Source organism: Gracilinanus agilis, chromosome 1 (assembly GCF_016433145.1).
Source record: "Gracilinanus agilis isolate LMUSP501 chromosome 1, AgileGrace, whole genome shotgun sequence".
Lineage (NCBI taxonomy): Eukaryota > Metazoa > Chordata > Mammalia > Didelphimorphia > Didelphidae > Gracilinanus > Gracilinanus agilis.
The window spans coordinates 227533594-227550487 of NC_058130.1; the positions used below are offsets into that span (position 1 = coordinate 227533594).

The 16894-nt window shown below is 36.3% G+C and overlaps 1 protein-coding gene across 1 annotated transcript in view; it reads right to left on the reverse strand.

The window, feature by feature from the left end:
• The window catches only part of SHOC1 (shortage in chiasmata 1), a 153083-nt gene that overhangs the window by 71922 nt on the left and 64267 nt on the right, over positions 1-16894 (reverse strand). The window contains exons 7-9 of the mRNA XM_044679135.1: positions 15391-15500; positions 6301-6432; positions 5210-5386 (exon numbers count right to left, since the gene is read on the reverse strand). Of these exons, the coding sequence (XP_044535070.1) occupies positions 5210-5386; positions 6301-6432; positions 15391-15500 (419 nt within the window). The remainder of the gene's footprint in view (positions 1-5209; positions 5387-6300; positions 6433-15390; positions 15501-16894) is intronic.

Genomic DNA, 16894 nt, shown 5'->3' on the forward strand with positions numbered 1-16894 from the left:
ACATGGGTTGAGGGGGACATTATTGGAGATGTAGATGCTAAATAATCACCCTAGTACAAATATAATAAAATGGAAATAGATCTTGACCAATGGCACATGTAAAACCCAGTGGAAGTGCATATTGGCTATGGGAGGCGGTGGGAGGGAGTGAAAGAACATGAATCATGTAACCATAGAAACATTTTCTTAATCAATAAAAAATAATTAAAAATGTGATTTTAAACTGCTTTCTAGACCACTTGGACTATAGCTTCAGTAATGGCTTTTTAGTATTCCTGTTGTTCCATAGCCCCTCCAACATTATTTCCAACTTTGGTCATCTTGGCTAATTTTCTGGGTATGAAGAAAACCATCAAAGTTGTTTTGACTTGGAATTTGGAACAAACTAAAATAACTATTAATAGTTTGCAGTTCTTTTGAGAAATTTGTACCTTTTAACCACTTAACAATGAGGGGAATGATTCTTCATCTTACATATCACTAATTCTAATAACAGCTAATGTTTATTTAATGTCTATATAGTGCTAATTATGTACCAGATACTGTGCTAAGTGCTTTACAAATATTCTCTCATTTGATTTTCACAACAACCCTGGGAGGTAGGTACTATCATTATCCTTATTTTACAAAAGAGGAAACTGAGGCCAACAGAAGTTAAGTGACTTACCCAGGGTCACACAGCTACTAAGTGTTTGAAACTAGACTCCAGTCTTCCTGACTCTAGGCCTGGTGCCCCATCTAGGTACCAGCCGTTTTTTTTTTTTTTTTAAATGGTTGGGTTCCCCCCCCTTTTTAAATTTAGAACATTTCCATGGTTCCATGATTCTTGATTCTCACCCCACACACACACATACCCTCTTTCCTCCCCCCTCTCAGAGCTGATAAGCAGTTCCACTGGATTATACATGTATCATTGTTCAAAACCTATTTCCATGTTATTCATATTTGTAGTAGAGTGAGTGATCTTTTAACATCAAAACTCTAATCATAACCCCATAAAACTACATGACCGATCATGTTTTTCTTCTGCTTTTCTGTTCCCACAGTTCTTTCTCTGGATGTGGATAGCGTTTCTTTCTTATAAGTTCCTCTGGATTGTCCTGGGTCATTGCATTGCTGCTGGTAGAAAACTATTACATTTGATTGTGCCATAATGTATCCATTTCTGTGTACAATGTTCTCCTGGTTCTGCTCCTTTCACTCTGCATCAACTCCTGGAGGTCATTCCAGTTCACATGGAATTCCTCCACTTCATCATTCCTTTCAGCACAATATTATTCCATCACCACCAGATACCACAATTTGTTCAGCCATTCCCCAATCGATGGACAACCCCTCATTTTCCAACTTTTTGCCACCACAAAGAGCGCAGCTATAAATATTTTTGTACAAGTCTTTTTCCTTACTATTTCTTTGGGGTACAAACCCAACAGTGGTATTACTGGGTCAAAGGGCAGGCAGGCTTTTAAAGCCCTTTGGGCATAGTTCCAAATTGCTCTCCAGAATGGTTGGATCAATTCACAATTCTACCAGCAATGCATTAGCGTCCCCATTTTGCCACATCCTCTCCAACATTTATCATTTTCCTTTGCTGCCATATTGGCCAGTCTGCGAGGTTTAAGGTGGTACCAGACTCTTATTAATTTGATATATTTTTCTTTCCAATTCACATTTTTAATGATCATTACTGCACCAATTTTGTTTGTGCAAAAGCTTTTCAATTTTGTATAATTAAAGTTGGAATAATTATGTTTTATCTTCAGCAATCTTCTCTAGTTCTTGACTGGTTAAGAATTTTCCCTTTAGCTATAACTCTGATACATGATTTGATTCTCTTCTAACTTTTTAAAATTGTGAGTACCTTTATGTTCAGGTGGTATATTCGTTTTGAGCTTGTAATAGGTATAATCAGGAGAGATGCTTTCTTTCCCCCTGAATTGCTATACAGGGACACTACCTCCCTTTCCCCAAGAACCTGGGTCTGCATGCTTTGGGAAGCTGAAACAACCTCTTTTTGGTTGCCATGACTGGTGTGGGGGGAAAACCTGTGTTAGAGATGATTGATGATTCAGGAAGTTAAAAATACCCACATAGGCTATAAGAGAATAAATGTTCTGTTTTTCCCTCTCTCTTCTTCAGTTCTGAATATGTTGCTTGAGGCTGTGCCTTGGATTTCTCTTTCCCACTTCCACCAGTGGCTATTGGTAGCTATGAGCCATGTGGCAATAAGAACATGTGCTTGCCCAGTTGTCTGGCACAAGACATCAAATCCATGAGCTACATTTTCTGTTTGTCCTATGAGCATAGGTTACTTAGATATAGATGTCTCTAGCTTGGCTGCTACCTCATAAGTATGAATTTAGGAGCTCTTGAGTCAGGGCTAGTTGCTCAGCAAGAAGTGCTTTCTGCAATTACTCTTGTTTTTTCAGAGATGTACCACCACTAGGAGGATGATACAACTGCAAAGACTATGAAAGACTATGTTGTATCCTGGCTTACCAGGAAAGTAGGACTTAATGGGTTGCCCTGATACTTCAGATCAGAGATAAAAGTGGAATATCAATTCAGTAGTTCCACAAATGCCTTTATCTTTTAAGAGGGTGTAATAAGTGATAGTTTCGTGTTTTAGATATTTGTTATTAGAAGAAATGTGGAGAAGCAAAACAAGTATGGCAGCTAGGTAGCTCAGTAGAGAAGGAAATGGTAAACCACTCTAGTATCTTTGCCAAGAAAATGTACTCTATGGTCCATGGAGTCAGGAAGAGTTGAACATGACTGAACAATAACAAGAAATACACAGCCATCTTCTTATCTCCTTTGTACATTGAGTACTTTTTCTAGAAGGGATCTTTGTTAATCCCTTTTAAAAGAGGCCCCAGGCATGAGGCCATGTTTAAGAGATTTTCCCCAGAATCCTAGTATTGGGAAGTAAAGAACTGGAAAGTACAGGAAAAGCCTGACTCCTCTCTTTGGGACTGGTCTTTTCCCATGATTGAACTCAGTCTGAGTAAAACTTTAGTAGGTAAGGTTCCTCATGGGAATGGGTCTTTCCAGGACCACAGGTGACAAATATATTATGGTATAAGATGTGCTTTAAAACAAATTTCTGCCAAAATACTAATATCTCCAGTTATTTTTGTAAAATAGGGAGTTCATTTCAAGTAACTGATTGATGGTCTTGGACCTATTTAACACTGAACCTTTGAGTAAATATCTTTTTTGGTTTTCAAATTTTCTATATTGGTTTTTAATTGGGGTTTATCTTTTGGTTCAATGGAGAGGGGAAGGATTCATGACCAAATAAAGGATAGAGAAGATCACAAAAGTTAAAGTGGACAATTTTGATTACATATAATTATAAAAGATTTTGCATAAACAAAATGAACACAACTTAGATTAGAAAAGAAAGTTAACTGGGAAAAAAGTCTTTGTAGCAAATTTCTCTTTACAGGTTTCATGTCCAAGATATATAAAGCAACTGATGCAAATTTATAAGAATAAGAGCCATCTCTCAACTAACAAGTGAACAAAGGATATTAAAGGCAATTCTCAAGGGAAGAAATCCAAGCTACCTATACCTATGTAGAAAAAAGTTCTGAATCACTAATAATTAAAGAACTGCAAATTAAAACATCTCAAAGGTTCTACACCTCATATTTATCAGATTGGTAAAGCCCAGAGGAATTTAGGATGAAGTGGCAGGGTAGATGTTTCTCTATTTCACCAGAAGGAATAAATTTGGTGATTCCAATTTCATCTAAGCTGTGTATACTCAAGCTACTAGATGGTTTTTGAATTACTGTGGCAGGGGAAAGAGGTTGAAGGAGGAAGGCAAAGACTCAAGGGACTCAAGATAGCTGCTGAGCTATCCTCTGTGAGTTCTGGAATGACCTGGAGCAAGGTGGAAGGGGAGAAAGGACCCTTGGAAGTAGTAGGGCTTATGCCCCAATTGTTTTGATGTGTTCAAAATGGGAGAAGTATGATTAGGAAAAAAAATTTTTTTTTTGATTACTGTTTATTCTTCTAAAGAGTCACTAACCATTTCTTTAATAATACATTCTAGAATTTTCCCAGACACTGCCATCAAGCTCACTAGCTAGGTCTACAGCTTCTATTGTCTTTCTTGAAAATCAAGACATTTTTGTATCTCTGGTATTATAGCCTTTCTCCTAATGCCTGATGACTGCAAGCTAATAGCAACAATAGTAGCTCTGCAACCACACCCACCAATTCTTTCAGCAAGGTAAAAAGTAATCAGTTTGGACCTCCTTATTTGAGTGTGTCTAAATCAAACCATTCTCTTGCTACTGCCTTGTTTTAGTTCCCTTTTAGTCATTTTTCTTTAACCCTCTCCAGTTCAAAAGTTATTCTCCTTGGTCAAAAGAAAAAAGAAACAAAGTTAGGATTTTAGTGGTTTTACGTGGTAGATACTAATGATCTAGTACTGTTAGGTTTAATCAGGATTGTCTTTATGAGCAATTATAGGTAATATTTGCAACACTTTTCAAAAATTTTTAAACTTGATACATAGTTGATAAAGCACACATGCTCATGCACATACATATACCTTAACACACTTTATAACTATTATATATAAGATCAAAGGAGCATTGATTTGGCTTTAGAAGAGAGCTATAAAGTCATCCAGTCTAATACTCTTATCTTACAGAAATGGTTATTGAGGCCCCGCATCACATAGGTAAGTAAATGGCAGGAGAATGGGATTAAAATACAGTTTCTCTGTCTCCACATTCAGTACTTTCTAGTACATATTTTACCAAGCTGCAAAGGCTCTTTGTATGAGCCCAACAGTAAACGGCAGGTCTGCTCTCTGAGAATCAAGAAACCCATGATGCTATCAATATTCTTCTTGGGCTTGAAACCTTAATTTTCTCTGTGCAAGGGACAATGAAGGCTCTTAAAAAACCTTTACTTAAGTGACTTGCCCAGGGTCACACAGCTAGGTGTCAGGGCTCTTTTAAGACTTCTTTTAAGAATAGATTTTTTGTAGTAATTCAGGATTAAGAAGCCTAGAAGCTTGGCTACCAGTTAGTGAATGTTTTAGCTATGGAAATTTATGGAACATTGAGGGTTTAAGATCTTTACTGATAAAGTAACCATATATATGTGTGTGTGCATATGTATGTATGTAGGACATATAAACATATATCTGTATATTTAAAGGAATAAAGCTTATGCTTTCACTCACCTTGAAGAAAAATATCATTTATTACTTTTTCTTGCTGCTTTAAGAAAAATCTAGTTTGGTCAAAGCCAAGAGTAGCAAATTTCCAGTTTGATGCAAGGAGGCAAGCATGGTCGGCAAGTTCTTTTAATAAAGGAGTAGCTACTGCTTCTAAGAGACTGTATGCCTGGCACTGACTATCTGGCAAAAACAAAAGTGGCAAAGTCAGGGTTGATACTCGCTGTTTAGATGCTATTCTCTTGTTGATTAATCAAAAGACTTTTACTTTTCAAGAAACCCATGATGCTATCAATATTCTTGTGCTTGAATTTTCTCTATGTAAAGGACTACTATGGGGACTTTTTTTTCAACCCTTATCTTCTCTCTTAAAATTGATATTGTATATCAGTTCCAAGGCAGAAGAGTGGTAAGGGCTAGGTATAGTTAGACATGAGGGCTCTTAAAAAACTTCTTTTATGAGTAGATTTTCTTCAGTAACTCAGAATTATGAAAGAAAAAAGGCTACAACCAATAATTAATTATAGCCATATTTTCAAGACAGCAATTATATTCTTAAAAAGCATTTACTAATAATCTAATTCTAATAAATTTACTAATAATCTAACATAGCTCTGTTAGGCACCTGCACGAAGTTGATTAAAAAGCTCTATTACCTGCCCTTTCCTACATATTTGAAATCTAAAATATATGCACTGACATGGACAACAGAATAATAATCTTAATTTGATATGTGAACCAATTATAAGTTTTTTTGAACCAAATCAGGGGTGAAATATAAGACAGACCAGTCATGGAAATTTTATTTTCAAAATTAGCAGAGGAAACAAATGGTTTTCTTTTCTCTGACAGATACAAGGATCTGTTTAAATGAAAAGAGAGGAGTTGGTGAGATAGGGATATGGAAGATGTTTCAGGCATAAATCACAACTTGGAGAGAGCTTGAAGACAATATATAGTGAATAGAGGAAAGGGATTTTAACTAAGTAGAGCTGGAAGAAATGGAAGAAAGTGGAAGACTAGATAAATAAAAGTTGTCTCAGTTGTCCTAGTAAAGTACTTTAAAGTTCAATAAAACTTTAACATTTATCAGATACCAGTTGCTTGAATTTCAATGACATTATTCATCTCCTTTTCCTGATTTTTCTCAGGGGATGGCTCTCTACAAACAGCAGGACTCTCTTCTTCTAGAGTAAGATTATATTCTTCTTCACTTTGCAATTTGGATTCTAAAACATAGGAAATTCACGTATTGTTCAGGGAAAAACACATTGTATTTGAATGACTTAATAATTTTTTATCAAAAAGATCACAATCTATCCAAGGTCATTAACAATTCATGAACATTAAGTCCAACTCAACAAGTAATTTCTTTTTTTATTTAAAATTTTATTTTATTTCTTAAAAATATTTTTTCAATGATAATATGATTTATTTTGTTTCCCATCCCTCTTACCTCCCTTCCCCCCCCCCCCAAGCCAACAAGCAATTCCACTGGGTTTAACAAGTATTTCTTGAGCAATAATGAAGTGAAACTCAAGATGTTTTATTATGGAGTAAGGCTGTCCAGTTCTTAAGAGTTAGGCCAGCAAAACTCAAGCTCTAGCAGTTTCTGTCATACTGTAAATGCTTCTATAAGATTAACAGTAACAGCCTCTGTGATTGTGTTTGCTTTCTAGTATCTAGTCTAGCTAAGTATGGAGAGGTTCATCACTAGCAGGTTGGATAATTAGTGAAGAATTCTTTGCTCAAGGAGATGGGGAGGGAATAAGCATTTATGAAACATCCAATATGTACCAGGCACTATACTAATTGCTTTACAAATATTATCTCATATTTCATACACTAAACAATCCTGGGAGTTAGGTCCTATTATCCCTTTTTTAAAAATAAGGAAATTGAGGCAAACAGAGGGTGTTTGACCTTGGCTCATATAGCTAGTAAGTGTCTATGGTTGGATTTGAACTCAGGTCTTCCTGATTCCAAGCCCATTGCTCTAGACAATATACCATCTAGTTGCCCTTCATGGCAACCCATGAAACAAAGAAAAAGATTAAATAGTTTTCAACCTGAGTAGTTGCTATTTGCTTCCATAGTAATGGTGAAAGTGACAATTGAAAAGGGGGCAGAGGATGCTTGGAATCACACATGTCTTAGACTACATACATAGCTCTAAATATGAGCTCTTTGTCCAGTGTTTGGATATATTACCAGAGGAAGTGAATCACATTGATTTTCTTATTACAAATAAAACAGAGGACAAAACGAAGTTAGAGCTAAACAGAAAGATAGTTCACAGGTTTTCCCTGGAAAAGCAAAGCACTTAATTTTATCATGTGTCCAAAGGCAATAAGAACTATCATTTCATGGGGTATTTATTGTGTGGATGGTCAGGTCAAATTCTTTGGAATAGCTATGGATCTCTTCCAAGAAGCCAAGTAATGTTTCAGGGATTGATGCAACTAACACAACGTTCCCTATAAATGGAAGCATCTGGAGCATCTTAACATGCACTTGGAAATCGCTCTACATCTTGGATTTTGCTCTGGATGTCCTCTGTTACAATGACAAATATCTTTGATGAGTATATGTATATGTAAATATATATACATATATATATATATATATATATATTTTTATCCTGGGACTCCATTCTAGGAGCATAGGGCCACAACCAGTAGGCAATGGGACACACAGTCGCTCAGGGTCTCCCAGCTGGGAAGTGTCTGAGCCCGGACTTGAACCTAGGACCGACCTTTCGTCTCTAGGCCTGGCTCTCAATCCACTGAGCTAGCCCAGCTGCCCCTACTTTAGGTTGCAGTTTCTTTAGCAGATGTAGTTTTTACAGGGTGGGGTTGCTAGCCCCACGCCCAACCCTCCTCCTTTTTTCATCCGGGCTAGGGACCGTCCTTGGCCCAGGAGTGGTAAGGGTGGGCAGTAGGGGTCAAGTGACTTGCCCAAGGTCACACAGCTGGAAGTGTCCGAGGCCGGACTTGAACCTAGGACCTCCAGTCTCTAGGCCTGGCTCTCAATCCACTGAGCCACTCAGCTGCCCCTATATATATATATATATATTGAGGAATCGTTGAACAAGTTATGGTATATGGTTGTAATGGAATATCATTGTGCCTTAAGGAAAGATGGAGGAGACAATCACGAAAAACCTTCAAAGGACTTATAAGAACTGATGTAAAATGAAGCAAGCAGAATCAGAACATCATATACAGTTACAATAATAATGTAGGATGATCAGCTGTGATCAACAACTATTATCAGCAATACAAAGATTGAGGACCACTTGAAGGGACTCAAGATGAAAAAGGATATCCACCACCCTGTAAGGAATTGACTACTGACAGAATTCAGATTGAAGTATGTCATTCTTCACTTTATTTCCTCCATAATTTGTTCTCTGGTATATGTAACAGGCATCTTCTTTCTCAACATGATAAACATGGAAATATATATTGTATGACACACATGTACAACCTACAATGTGTTACCTGCCATTATAAGAAAGAGTNTATATATATATATATATATCTTCCTGTAATTTATTTTTTGCTTGATTTTTCTGATTATTAAACAAGGTTATTTACATTGTTATCTTTCAAAGACAATAGGATTTTGATGTATGGATATAAGACATTTTATTGGAAGAAAATCTTTAAGGTAACATTTTACTCTACTGAAATACTTTTTTTCATAATAAAAATATGCAAAATAGAACACTGTATTCTTTGAATCTTTCAGTAAATTGCAATATGGTGAATATGTGGTCCATTATAGAATATCAACTCAGAAGACCTGCTTATAGCATACTGCTAACCAATGAAAACTGGTTTGATTGCTATGGCCCTAGTCCTCCAGGTTGTAAATATGCCAGAGATAAATCCAGAGTAGGCATTATATCCTTCCACATCTGGCGTTCTGATTATTAGTATCAAGAAAGGAACAAAATAGAGATGTATAATTGCCAAAGGTATACCTTACTGTGATGGAAGATATACAGTGCAGAGAATCAATTGATGGTGAGGTCCTCCAGATACAGTTGTTTGTAAATGACATCATTGCTAGCATTTTCTATAGCAATTTCTATGTGTATTATCTCATTTGAATCTTACAGCAACCCTGAGAGGTAGGTTCTATTATCTTCATTTTCTAGTTAAGGAAAACTGAGATAAACAGTGGTTAAATGGCTTGTCCAAGATTATAAGCTGGCAAGTGTCTGGGTCTGGATCTGAACTCAGGTATTCCCGATATCTAGCCTAGAATTCTATCTGCTGCACAACTAAGCTGCTATTATACTGAATGCCACGAGCCCTGGATATTCCCAAATCTCCCACATAAGAGATCCATAATTAATAAAAAATATTCAGCCTATCCACACAGGAAAAAAATTCAAGTATGAATACTTATGCACTGTTCAGACAATTATATGAAGTTGAATAGACAATTCATAGAGCTGGTCTATTAGTGATATCTTTTTTTTTTTTTAAACACTTACCTTATCTTAGAATTTAGTGCTAAGTACTGATTCAAAGACAGAAGAGTGGTAAGTGCTAGGCAATTGAAGTCACTTGCTCAGCCATGCAACTAAGAAGTGTCTTAGGCCATATTTAAACCCAGGTGTTTCTGACTCTAGACCTGGTGCTCCCACCACTATGCTACCAAGCTGCTCCAAGTGATATATCTTGAATACATTGTGGATAAACAAAGAATTGGATTCAGAATTGAAGAGCTTTGAAGAAAGGAGCAGGCGAGGTTGCATTTAGGAACTGTGTGGCATTTTTAGTGTATTCAATCTTTTTCCTGAAACAATTCTTCTAGGGATGATTTTCATGGAATAGGCTCCAAAGAAAGTTGTGGTTTACCCAGTGCAAAAGGGAGAGGTGCCTGGTAGGTATAAGTAGACTATAATGTTATTTAATGAACAATAATTACACAGGAAAAGTAGTTAAAGAATGTCGTCAGAGAAATCTATGGCTAGAGAAGAATGCAGGCCAGTAATGTAGTGAAAGTGTGGAATGACTGATGTACAGTTTGAATGCTGCACTGGTATCCATGCAATATTAAGAGATCTGGAAGAAGGCTCCCAACATCATCTGCTCTCCTAGCTTTACTTATGAATTCTAGAAAATTATGCTGCAAGATGACATGAATCCTGAAATTTATCCCTCCCCGGATGCCCTTCCCTTTGATGGGAAAAAGGTAGATGGTGGAGAGCTCCTTCCAGATCCTTGATTTAAAGAGGACCCAGGATAGTCACCTCATCATTTCCCAACTGGTCTGCAGTAAAACTTTATCAGATTTCCATATCAAGTGCCTCCCCTCCCTCCTGCCCCATTCCATGCAACTTTTCAGCTTCTTCTATGTGTTGTGTTCCCCTCCTCCCATTATGAGCTCCTTGAGGGCAAGGACTATCTTTTGCATTTCTTAGCTTAGCACAATACCTAAGCAGTAGGCGCCTAAGAAATGCTTTTTGACTATTGAGACTTTTGTAAGAGATTAATGGGAAGACATGGGCAAACCTCATAGAGGATGAAAGGACATGGATGATGGATACTAGTGTTGTGCCTTAATGAAGGAAGTGACTAAACTCAAGAGATCACAGATACACTAAAGTATAAAAGTAAAATGTAGTGGAAAAGGGGGCAGCTAGTTAGCATAGTGGACACAGCACCAGGTCTGGAGCCAGGAGGTCCTGGCTTCAAATTAGGTCTTAGATACTTACTAGCTATGTGACCCTGGACATGTCACTTAACCCCAATTGCCTAGCCCTTACTGCTCTTTTGTCTTAGAACTGATTCTCAGCGTTGATTCTAAGACAGAAAGTAAGGGTTTTAAAAAATGTGGTGCCTTGGGAACCAGGATATCTGACTTTTAGCTTTAGTTGTGGAGATAACTAGCTGTGGGATATCAAGCAAGTATCTCTGTGAGTCTTAGATTCTTTAACTTTATAATGGGAGATTGAACTAGATGATTTCTAAGATCCATTTTATTTCTGAAATAGGGAGGCAGCATTATACAGTGGGAAGAGCTATGATTATAGAACCTGAGGAGTTGGGTTCCAATCCTGTCTCTGATATTTAATATTTATATGATGTCAGACAAGCCATTTAAACTCTTTTGAGCCATCTCAAGGAAGCAGGTTGGATTAGGTGGCCTATAATGCTTCTTTTAGATCTGTGATCTATATTTTATCTCCAATGCTTCTAGCTATGCTAGGTACCATGAGGGGGAATTAAAAAGAAATGACACATTATCTTACCATAATATGGCCCTGATATTTAGGTGACTTATGACTCATTTTTGGCAGAATTGAAATGCAACCATTTCTGATTAAAGTATTATTTTTGGTGGTATTTATTATTTTTAAAATATATTAAATAGAAATGAATTAATTAACTTAAAATAGAACTATGCAACTTCTCTTGTAATGAATAATTTAGTTTTACATATGTATATCCTCAAAAATAAATTTTATAAGTTTATTTATGGTGTATAGTTAGCATTCTCCATAAAAATCATTGTCCCAGTGACAACCTTCAGCAACCTATAGGAAAATAGGCAAGATCTAAATTTTTTAATAAATCCTTTATGCACAATTCCTCTTATGATCAGTAGATGGCAATCTCTCAGTGGCAATGTTCTACTTTAATAAGTTTAGAAAGTAATTTTCCTCTTTGGGAGTATTGATTTATATAGCTATTGTGTCTACGTACATACATGCATACAAACCTATATATCTACATATACATACCTACATACATATCCTTGTGTTTGCCATTTAAAACTCCTTGATGACCTTGATGCAACCTGTGTTTCTGGCCTTAAATGATTTGGCTCAGCCAAAGTGATTTTGCTGTTCCTCACACAAAGTACTCCTATGTCTGTGCCTTTGCACAGGCTGTCCTCAATGTCTCCAATTCAGTCCTTCCTAATCTCTGTCTCAGAGAATCCTTAGCTTCTTCAAGACTTAGCTGAAGCATCACTTTCTGCATGAGGCTTTCCTGATTGTCCACGTGCAACCAGCTTTACCACCAAATCATCTTGTATCTCTCCATGTATATGTACATGCTTTATGCCCTGGTTGGACTATTTATGCCTTGAGGACAGTGACCACTCTCCCTTTTGAGGTGTTTAATAAATGCTTGTTGACTGATTGTTAATAATAAAGCATAATTATAATAGTTTAAAAAAATTCTCAATTTATTATGCATTAATGAGCTAAAGGGGACAGTTAGGTGGCTCAGTGGATGGAGAGCCAGGCCTAGAGACAGGAGGTCCTAGGTTCAAATCTGGCCTCAGATACTTTCTGGCTGTGATCTTGGGCAAGTCAGTGAACTCTCATTGCCTAGCTCTTACCACTCTTCTGCCTTGGAACCAATAGATAGTATTGATTCTAAGACGGAAGATGAGGATTAAAAAAAATAACGGGCTTAAAACTTAGCACTTTCTATAAACCATTAGTGACTGAGATATTTTACTGTCAGTAAACTACCAACACTTTGTTAACTTGATGCTGGCATTTCTATATTCATTTGTGCTTTATTAAAACTAGGTTTAGCAACCTCCTATATATTGCCAGAAATATCTGCCAATCACTGCCAAAATGTAAGGCAGAAATAATCTGCCAATCCTTGGGTAATATTTACTTTTTTTTACTCACGAATACCACTATGGCATTATTATTCTTGGGCATTCAACAAATATATTCCAAATTGAGTAAGTAAAGTTGCAACATAATATAAAACGATGATTAATAATTTACTTTAGAATACATCTTATTTATCAGTAGTGAACCAATGCTGGCAGCCACAATCCAGCATCTATTAAGTACCTGTTATATGCAAGATATTGTGAGCCAAAGCAAGGAGGCAGGGATGCCTATAGGGTGTGTCCAAAGCATAGCTGTTTAATAGTTAATAATAACTAGCTTTAAATATAGGAATTCAAAGTTCAAAAAGTACTTTATATATATAATTTCATTTGATCATTACAACAACATTATGGGATAAGGGATAGTAAGAGAAAAGACTGCTAAGAGATAAAGTGGGCAACTAGGTGACAGTGGATAGAGTGTCAGACCTGGAGTGAGGAAGACGTGGGTTCAAATCTAGATGACACTTATTAGCTATGTGACCTTCGTCAAGTCACTTAACCCTGTTTGCCTCAGTTGCCTCATCTCTAAAATGAGTTGGAGAAGGAAATGGCAAACCACTCCAGTTATCTTTGCCAAGAAAGCTCCAAATGGGTTAATGAAAAGTCAAACATTGCAAAGGTAGAAAGTTTGAACTTCATTTTTTAGGCAACAGAATTCCAGTGAAGATTTTTTAGGAGTTTCCCCTATATAATTAGAGCTAATAGCAATATCTAGTATGCATTAGAGGAGAAAAATATAAGGCAGAATATATGAAAAATAAGGCAAAATATATAAGGCAAATATATAAAGTGAAATGGGGGTAATCCCAGATGATTGGGTAGGAAAAGATTCCATATTCATCAATTCATTAAATTATATAATTTAAAATATTCTAGTAATGGGTATTAATGTGTTAAATAGGTTTCAACAATGGGTCATCCTTTATGAAGTGTGAATATGCTTCTCTAATTGAATTATATAGGAAATAATGAGTCACTGGGCAAACAAGAAGAGATCCTTGTAGTGAGGCAAGAGTGGATTTTATCTTTCCACTATTCCATTAGGCATGGTATGTGGCAGGGCAGCTTCTGTCCCATAAGGAGATGCTTCTTCTAACAGCTAAAGAGTCAGTTTGAAAGAGGTGGAGAACAAATGAGGAAGTAGACACACTCTAGACAGATATGGACAGAGAGAAGCAATTACTTGAGGCAAGGGGCAGCTTTAAGGAGAGGTACCCCTGGCAGTAGAAAAGAGAACTTAGCTATGACATCAAAAAAGAAATAGCCCAAGCAACTTAGACTAGAGTCATGGAAAGGATCAGACTATGTGAGCCCAGCTAAGTAACAAACCCAATGGAGATGCCGTGTCTAGGGGGAGCTTTGTGAGGAGTCCACTAGGGGAGAAAGGGCTTACTGGCACTACAATACCAGTATGAGTTATAAGATCATAGAACTATAGCTAGAAAAGACCTTAGAGGTCTCTGAGGAAACTGAGGTCAGTGGTGTTAAATGACTCACCTGAGGTCACACAAATAATGTCAAAGGTTGGATTTGGAGTCCTTTGACTCCAGAGTCAGTGCTCTTTCCTCTATACCAGTGATGGGCCAACTTTTTAAAGAGGGGGCCAAAGGAAAGGAAATGCTCATCTGTCAGTCTGTTTCTAAGGCAACTCTTTTGAAGTTTCATTGCATTATATCCTACTCATTGTATTCATCAGATTAGGAATAATGTCACGGGGCTGGATAGAACATTTCAGGGGCCCGCAGGAGCCACTGCTCTATACCATCCTGCCTATTCCACAGTATTGAGTTGCTTTGGCCACATTTGTTCCTTAGATAGTGTCCATTTCCCCTGCGTGCATTAGTTGAGGAGTGTGTTCCAGGTTTTGGCGGGCTGCAGGGGGATGTTTAGTATCTTCTGTTCAACTATGCCATCTTGGTAAATGCCTATGACAATCGCTAATTGTGTCTACATCCTCATTGTTAACAGGAAGTACATAAATGTAAATAAGAAGTATTAGGAGTGTAGATACATAGGATTACTTTCAGAATCTGTAATAGTAGCAAAACTCGAGGGTCCCCTCCTATGAGTATGAGCACTAAGTTGGAGGACTATCCCACAGAAGATGTTACACTTGTATAACTTTACATGTGAAAGAAATAAAAGTAGTAGAAAACCCAACAAATGTATCAAGAAGAATATGAATGTAACAGGAAAAGTTGTATAAGGCTGTACACTTTGTAAACAGTAAGTATAGCTAATAGCTACAAACACAAATTTTTAAATGTGCATGATATGAAAAAAAGTTGCTGTATATGAATTTTCTGTATTCATGTATACACTATCACTTACATCTCCAGATATGAAAATATATATTTCATTCCTATCACAAAGTTCTAGTTTTTCCTACTCTATAATCTAACTGAATTATATATACCTTCTTCCCATTTTATGATACTAATGGTTTCTTTCATTATGTTCTCGAAAATACTATCTTAAAATGAGGAAAAATATTAGCATGAGGCTTTAAAAGACTAACTTACCTTTATTTTGGCCAGCAGCCATAATAACTTGGGGTTCTGATAGCATGGCCATATGTTTGTTTCTCAGGATGATAAAGTTGCTCAATGGATCCAAATTATCTTTACATTTTCTAGCAGGTTCAAAAGATTCATTATGATTTATTGATGACATGTGTGGTTCAATACATAATGGCTTGTAGTCCTGCGATTCACAAATCTCTTTCTTTTCTTCTTTGTCTATTACAGAAACTAGTTCTGGTTTTCTCTCAGGAAAACATGTATGTGGTACATTTTTTGAAGAGTTTTGTTGAACAAGTGATAAATAATCATTTCTAGGTTTTTCATTTTTTGAAGGGCTCTTCTGAATAAGTGATAAATGATCATTTGTAGGTATCTTTTTAGGAGTCATGCAAGAAGAGATTTTGAGTTTAAAAATAGTATCACTGTTTTGTTCAAGACACCCTGAAAATAAAAATAAATGACCAATTATACACTTCACACGTTTGATTAAATATTTTGATTATCATCAGTTACTATAGTAGTTTAACTAGTATAGTTTAACTATAAACATGTATGGCAACTTTACTTTCAGTTTTGATAACTTAAAATGTTTGTCCTTTGTAAGGATCTAAAAAGGTAACAAAATATTAGGGCAACACTCAATTCAAATTTAAAATTTATTTTAAAATATTTTTATTATTCTCTATTAAAATGATAGTAATATTATTTCTGGACATTTGCCCTGTGTCAAAACGATTAACTTTTATTGAGTTCTACACAGGCACATACTATAAAAATATAACATTATAGATAAATTTGGGCTGTTTTCTACTGTAGCCATTGCTTGCAAGTTCATATTAATCCAAAGTCAAATATTTCAATATTCTAGTGGATCTATGATTTCATCAATGTGGGCATTATCTATAACAATGTGGATTACAACCCACATATGTTTGCCTACTCATTCTCTGTAACTCTTGTCCTTTATAAAGTTACCAAAGGTAGTGTGGCTGGAGATCAGAGGGTATGTAGGCGTTAGTGCATTGCAAACCCAATATAAATCAACAATATAAGGCAATCAAAAAAGATCATATAATTTTAGCCTGCAGCAAGATAGGCAAAGTACCTAGCATTAGGAAAGTGACAGTCCCACTATACTCTTCTCTGGTCAAACAACACAATGAATATTGTGTCCAATTGTAAGTGCCACATTTTAGAAAGGGCGTTGATAAAGTGGAGAACATCTAAGTAGGGGAACCAGGATTTTTTGAAAGGGTCTTGAGTTCATGACATACAATCAATTGAAGGACTTGGGTATGTTTAATCTGGAGGAGGAGAAAAGTCTTAGGTTCAGGAATGTGTTTGAAGCCAGCTTGTAAGAGAGATTAAGTTTTTAATGTGATCATTTATACCTTGGAAACCAGCAAATTTTTACAAATCAGGACTTGAATTATTATTTTCCTGGCTGGCCTTAGGAAAATTATGGCTAAAATGTTAATAATACAGACTAAATTTAAAAACAATG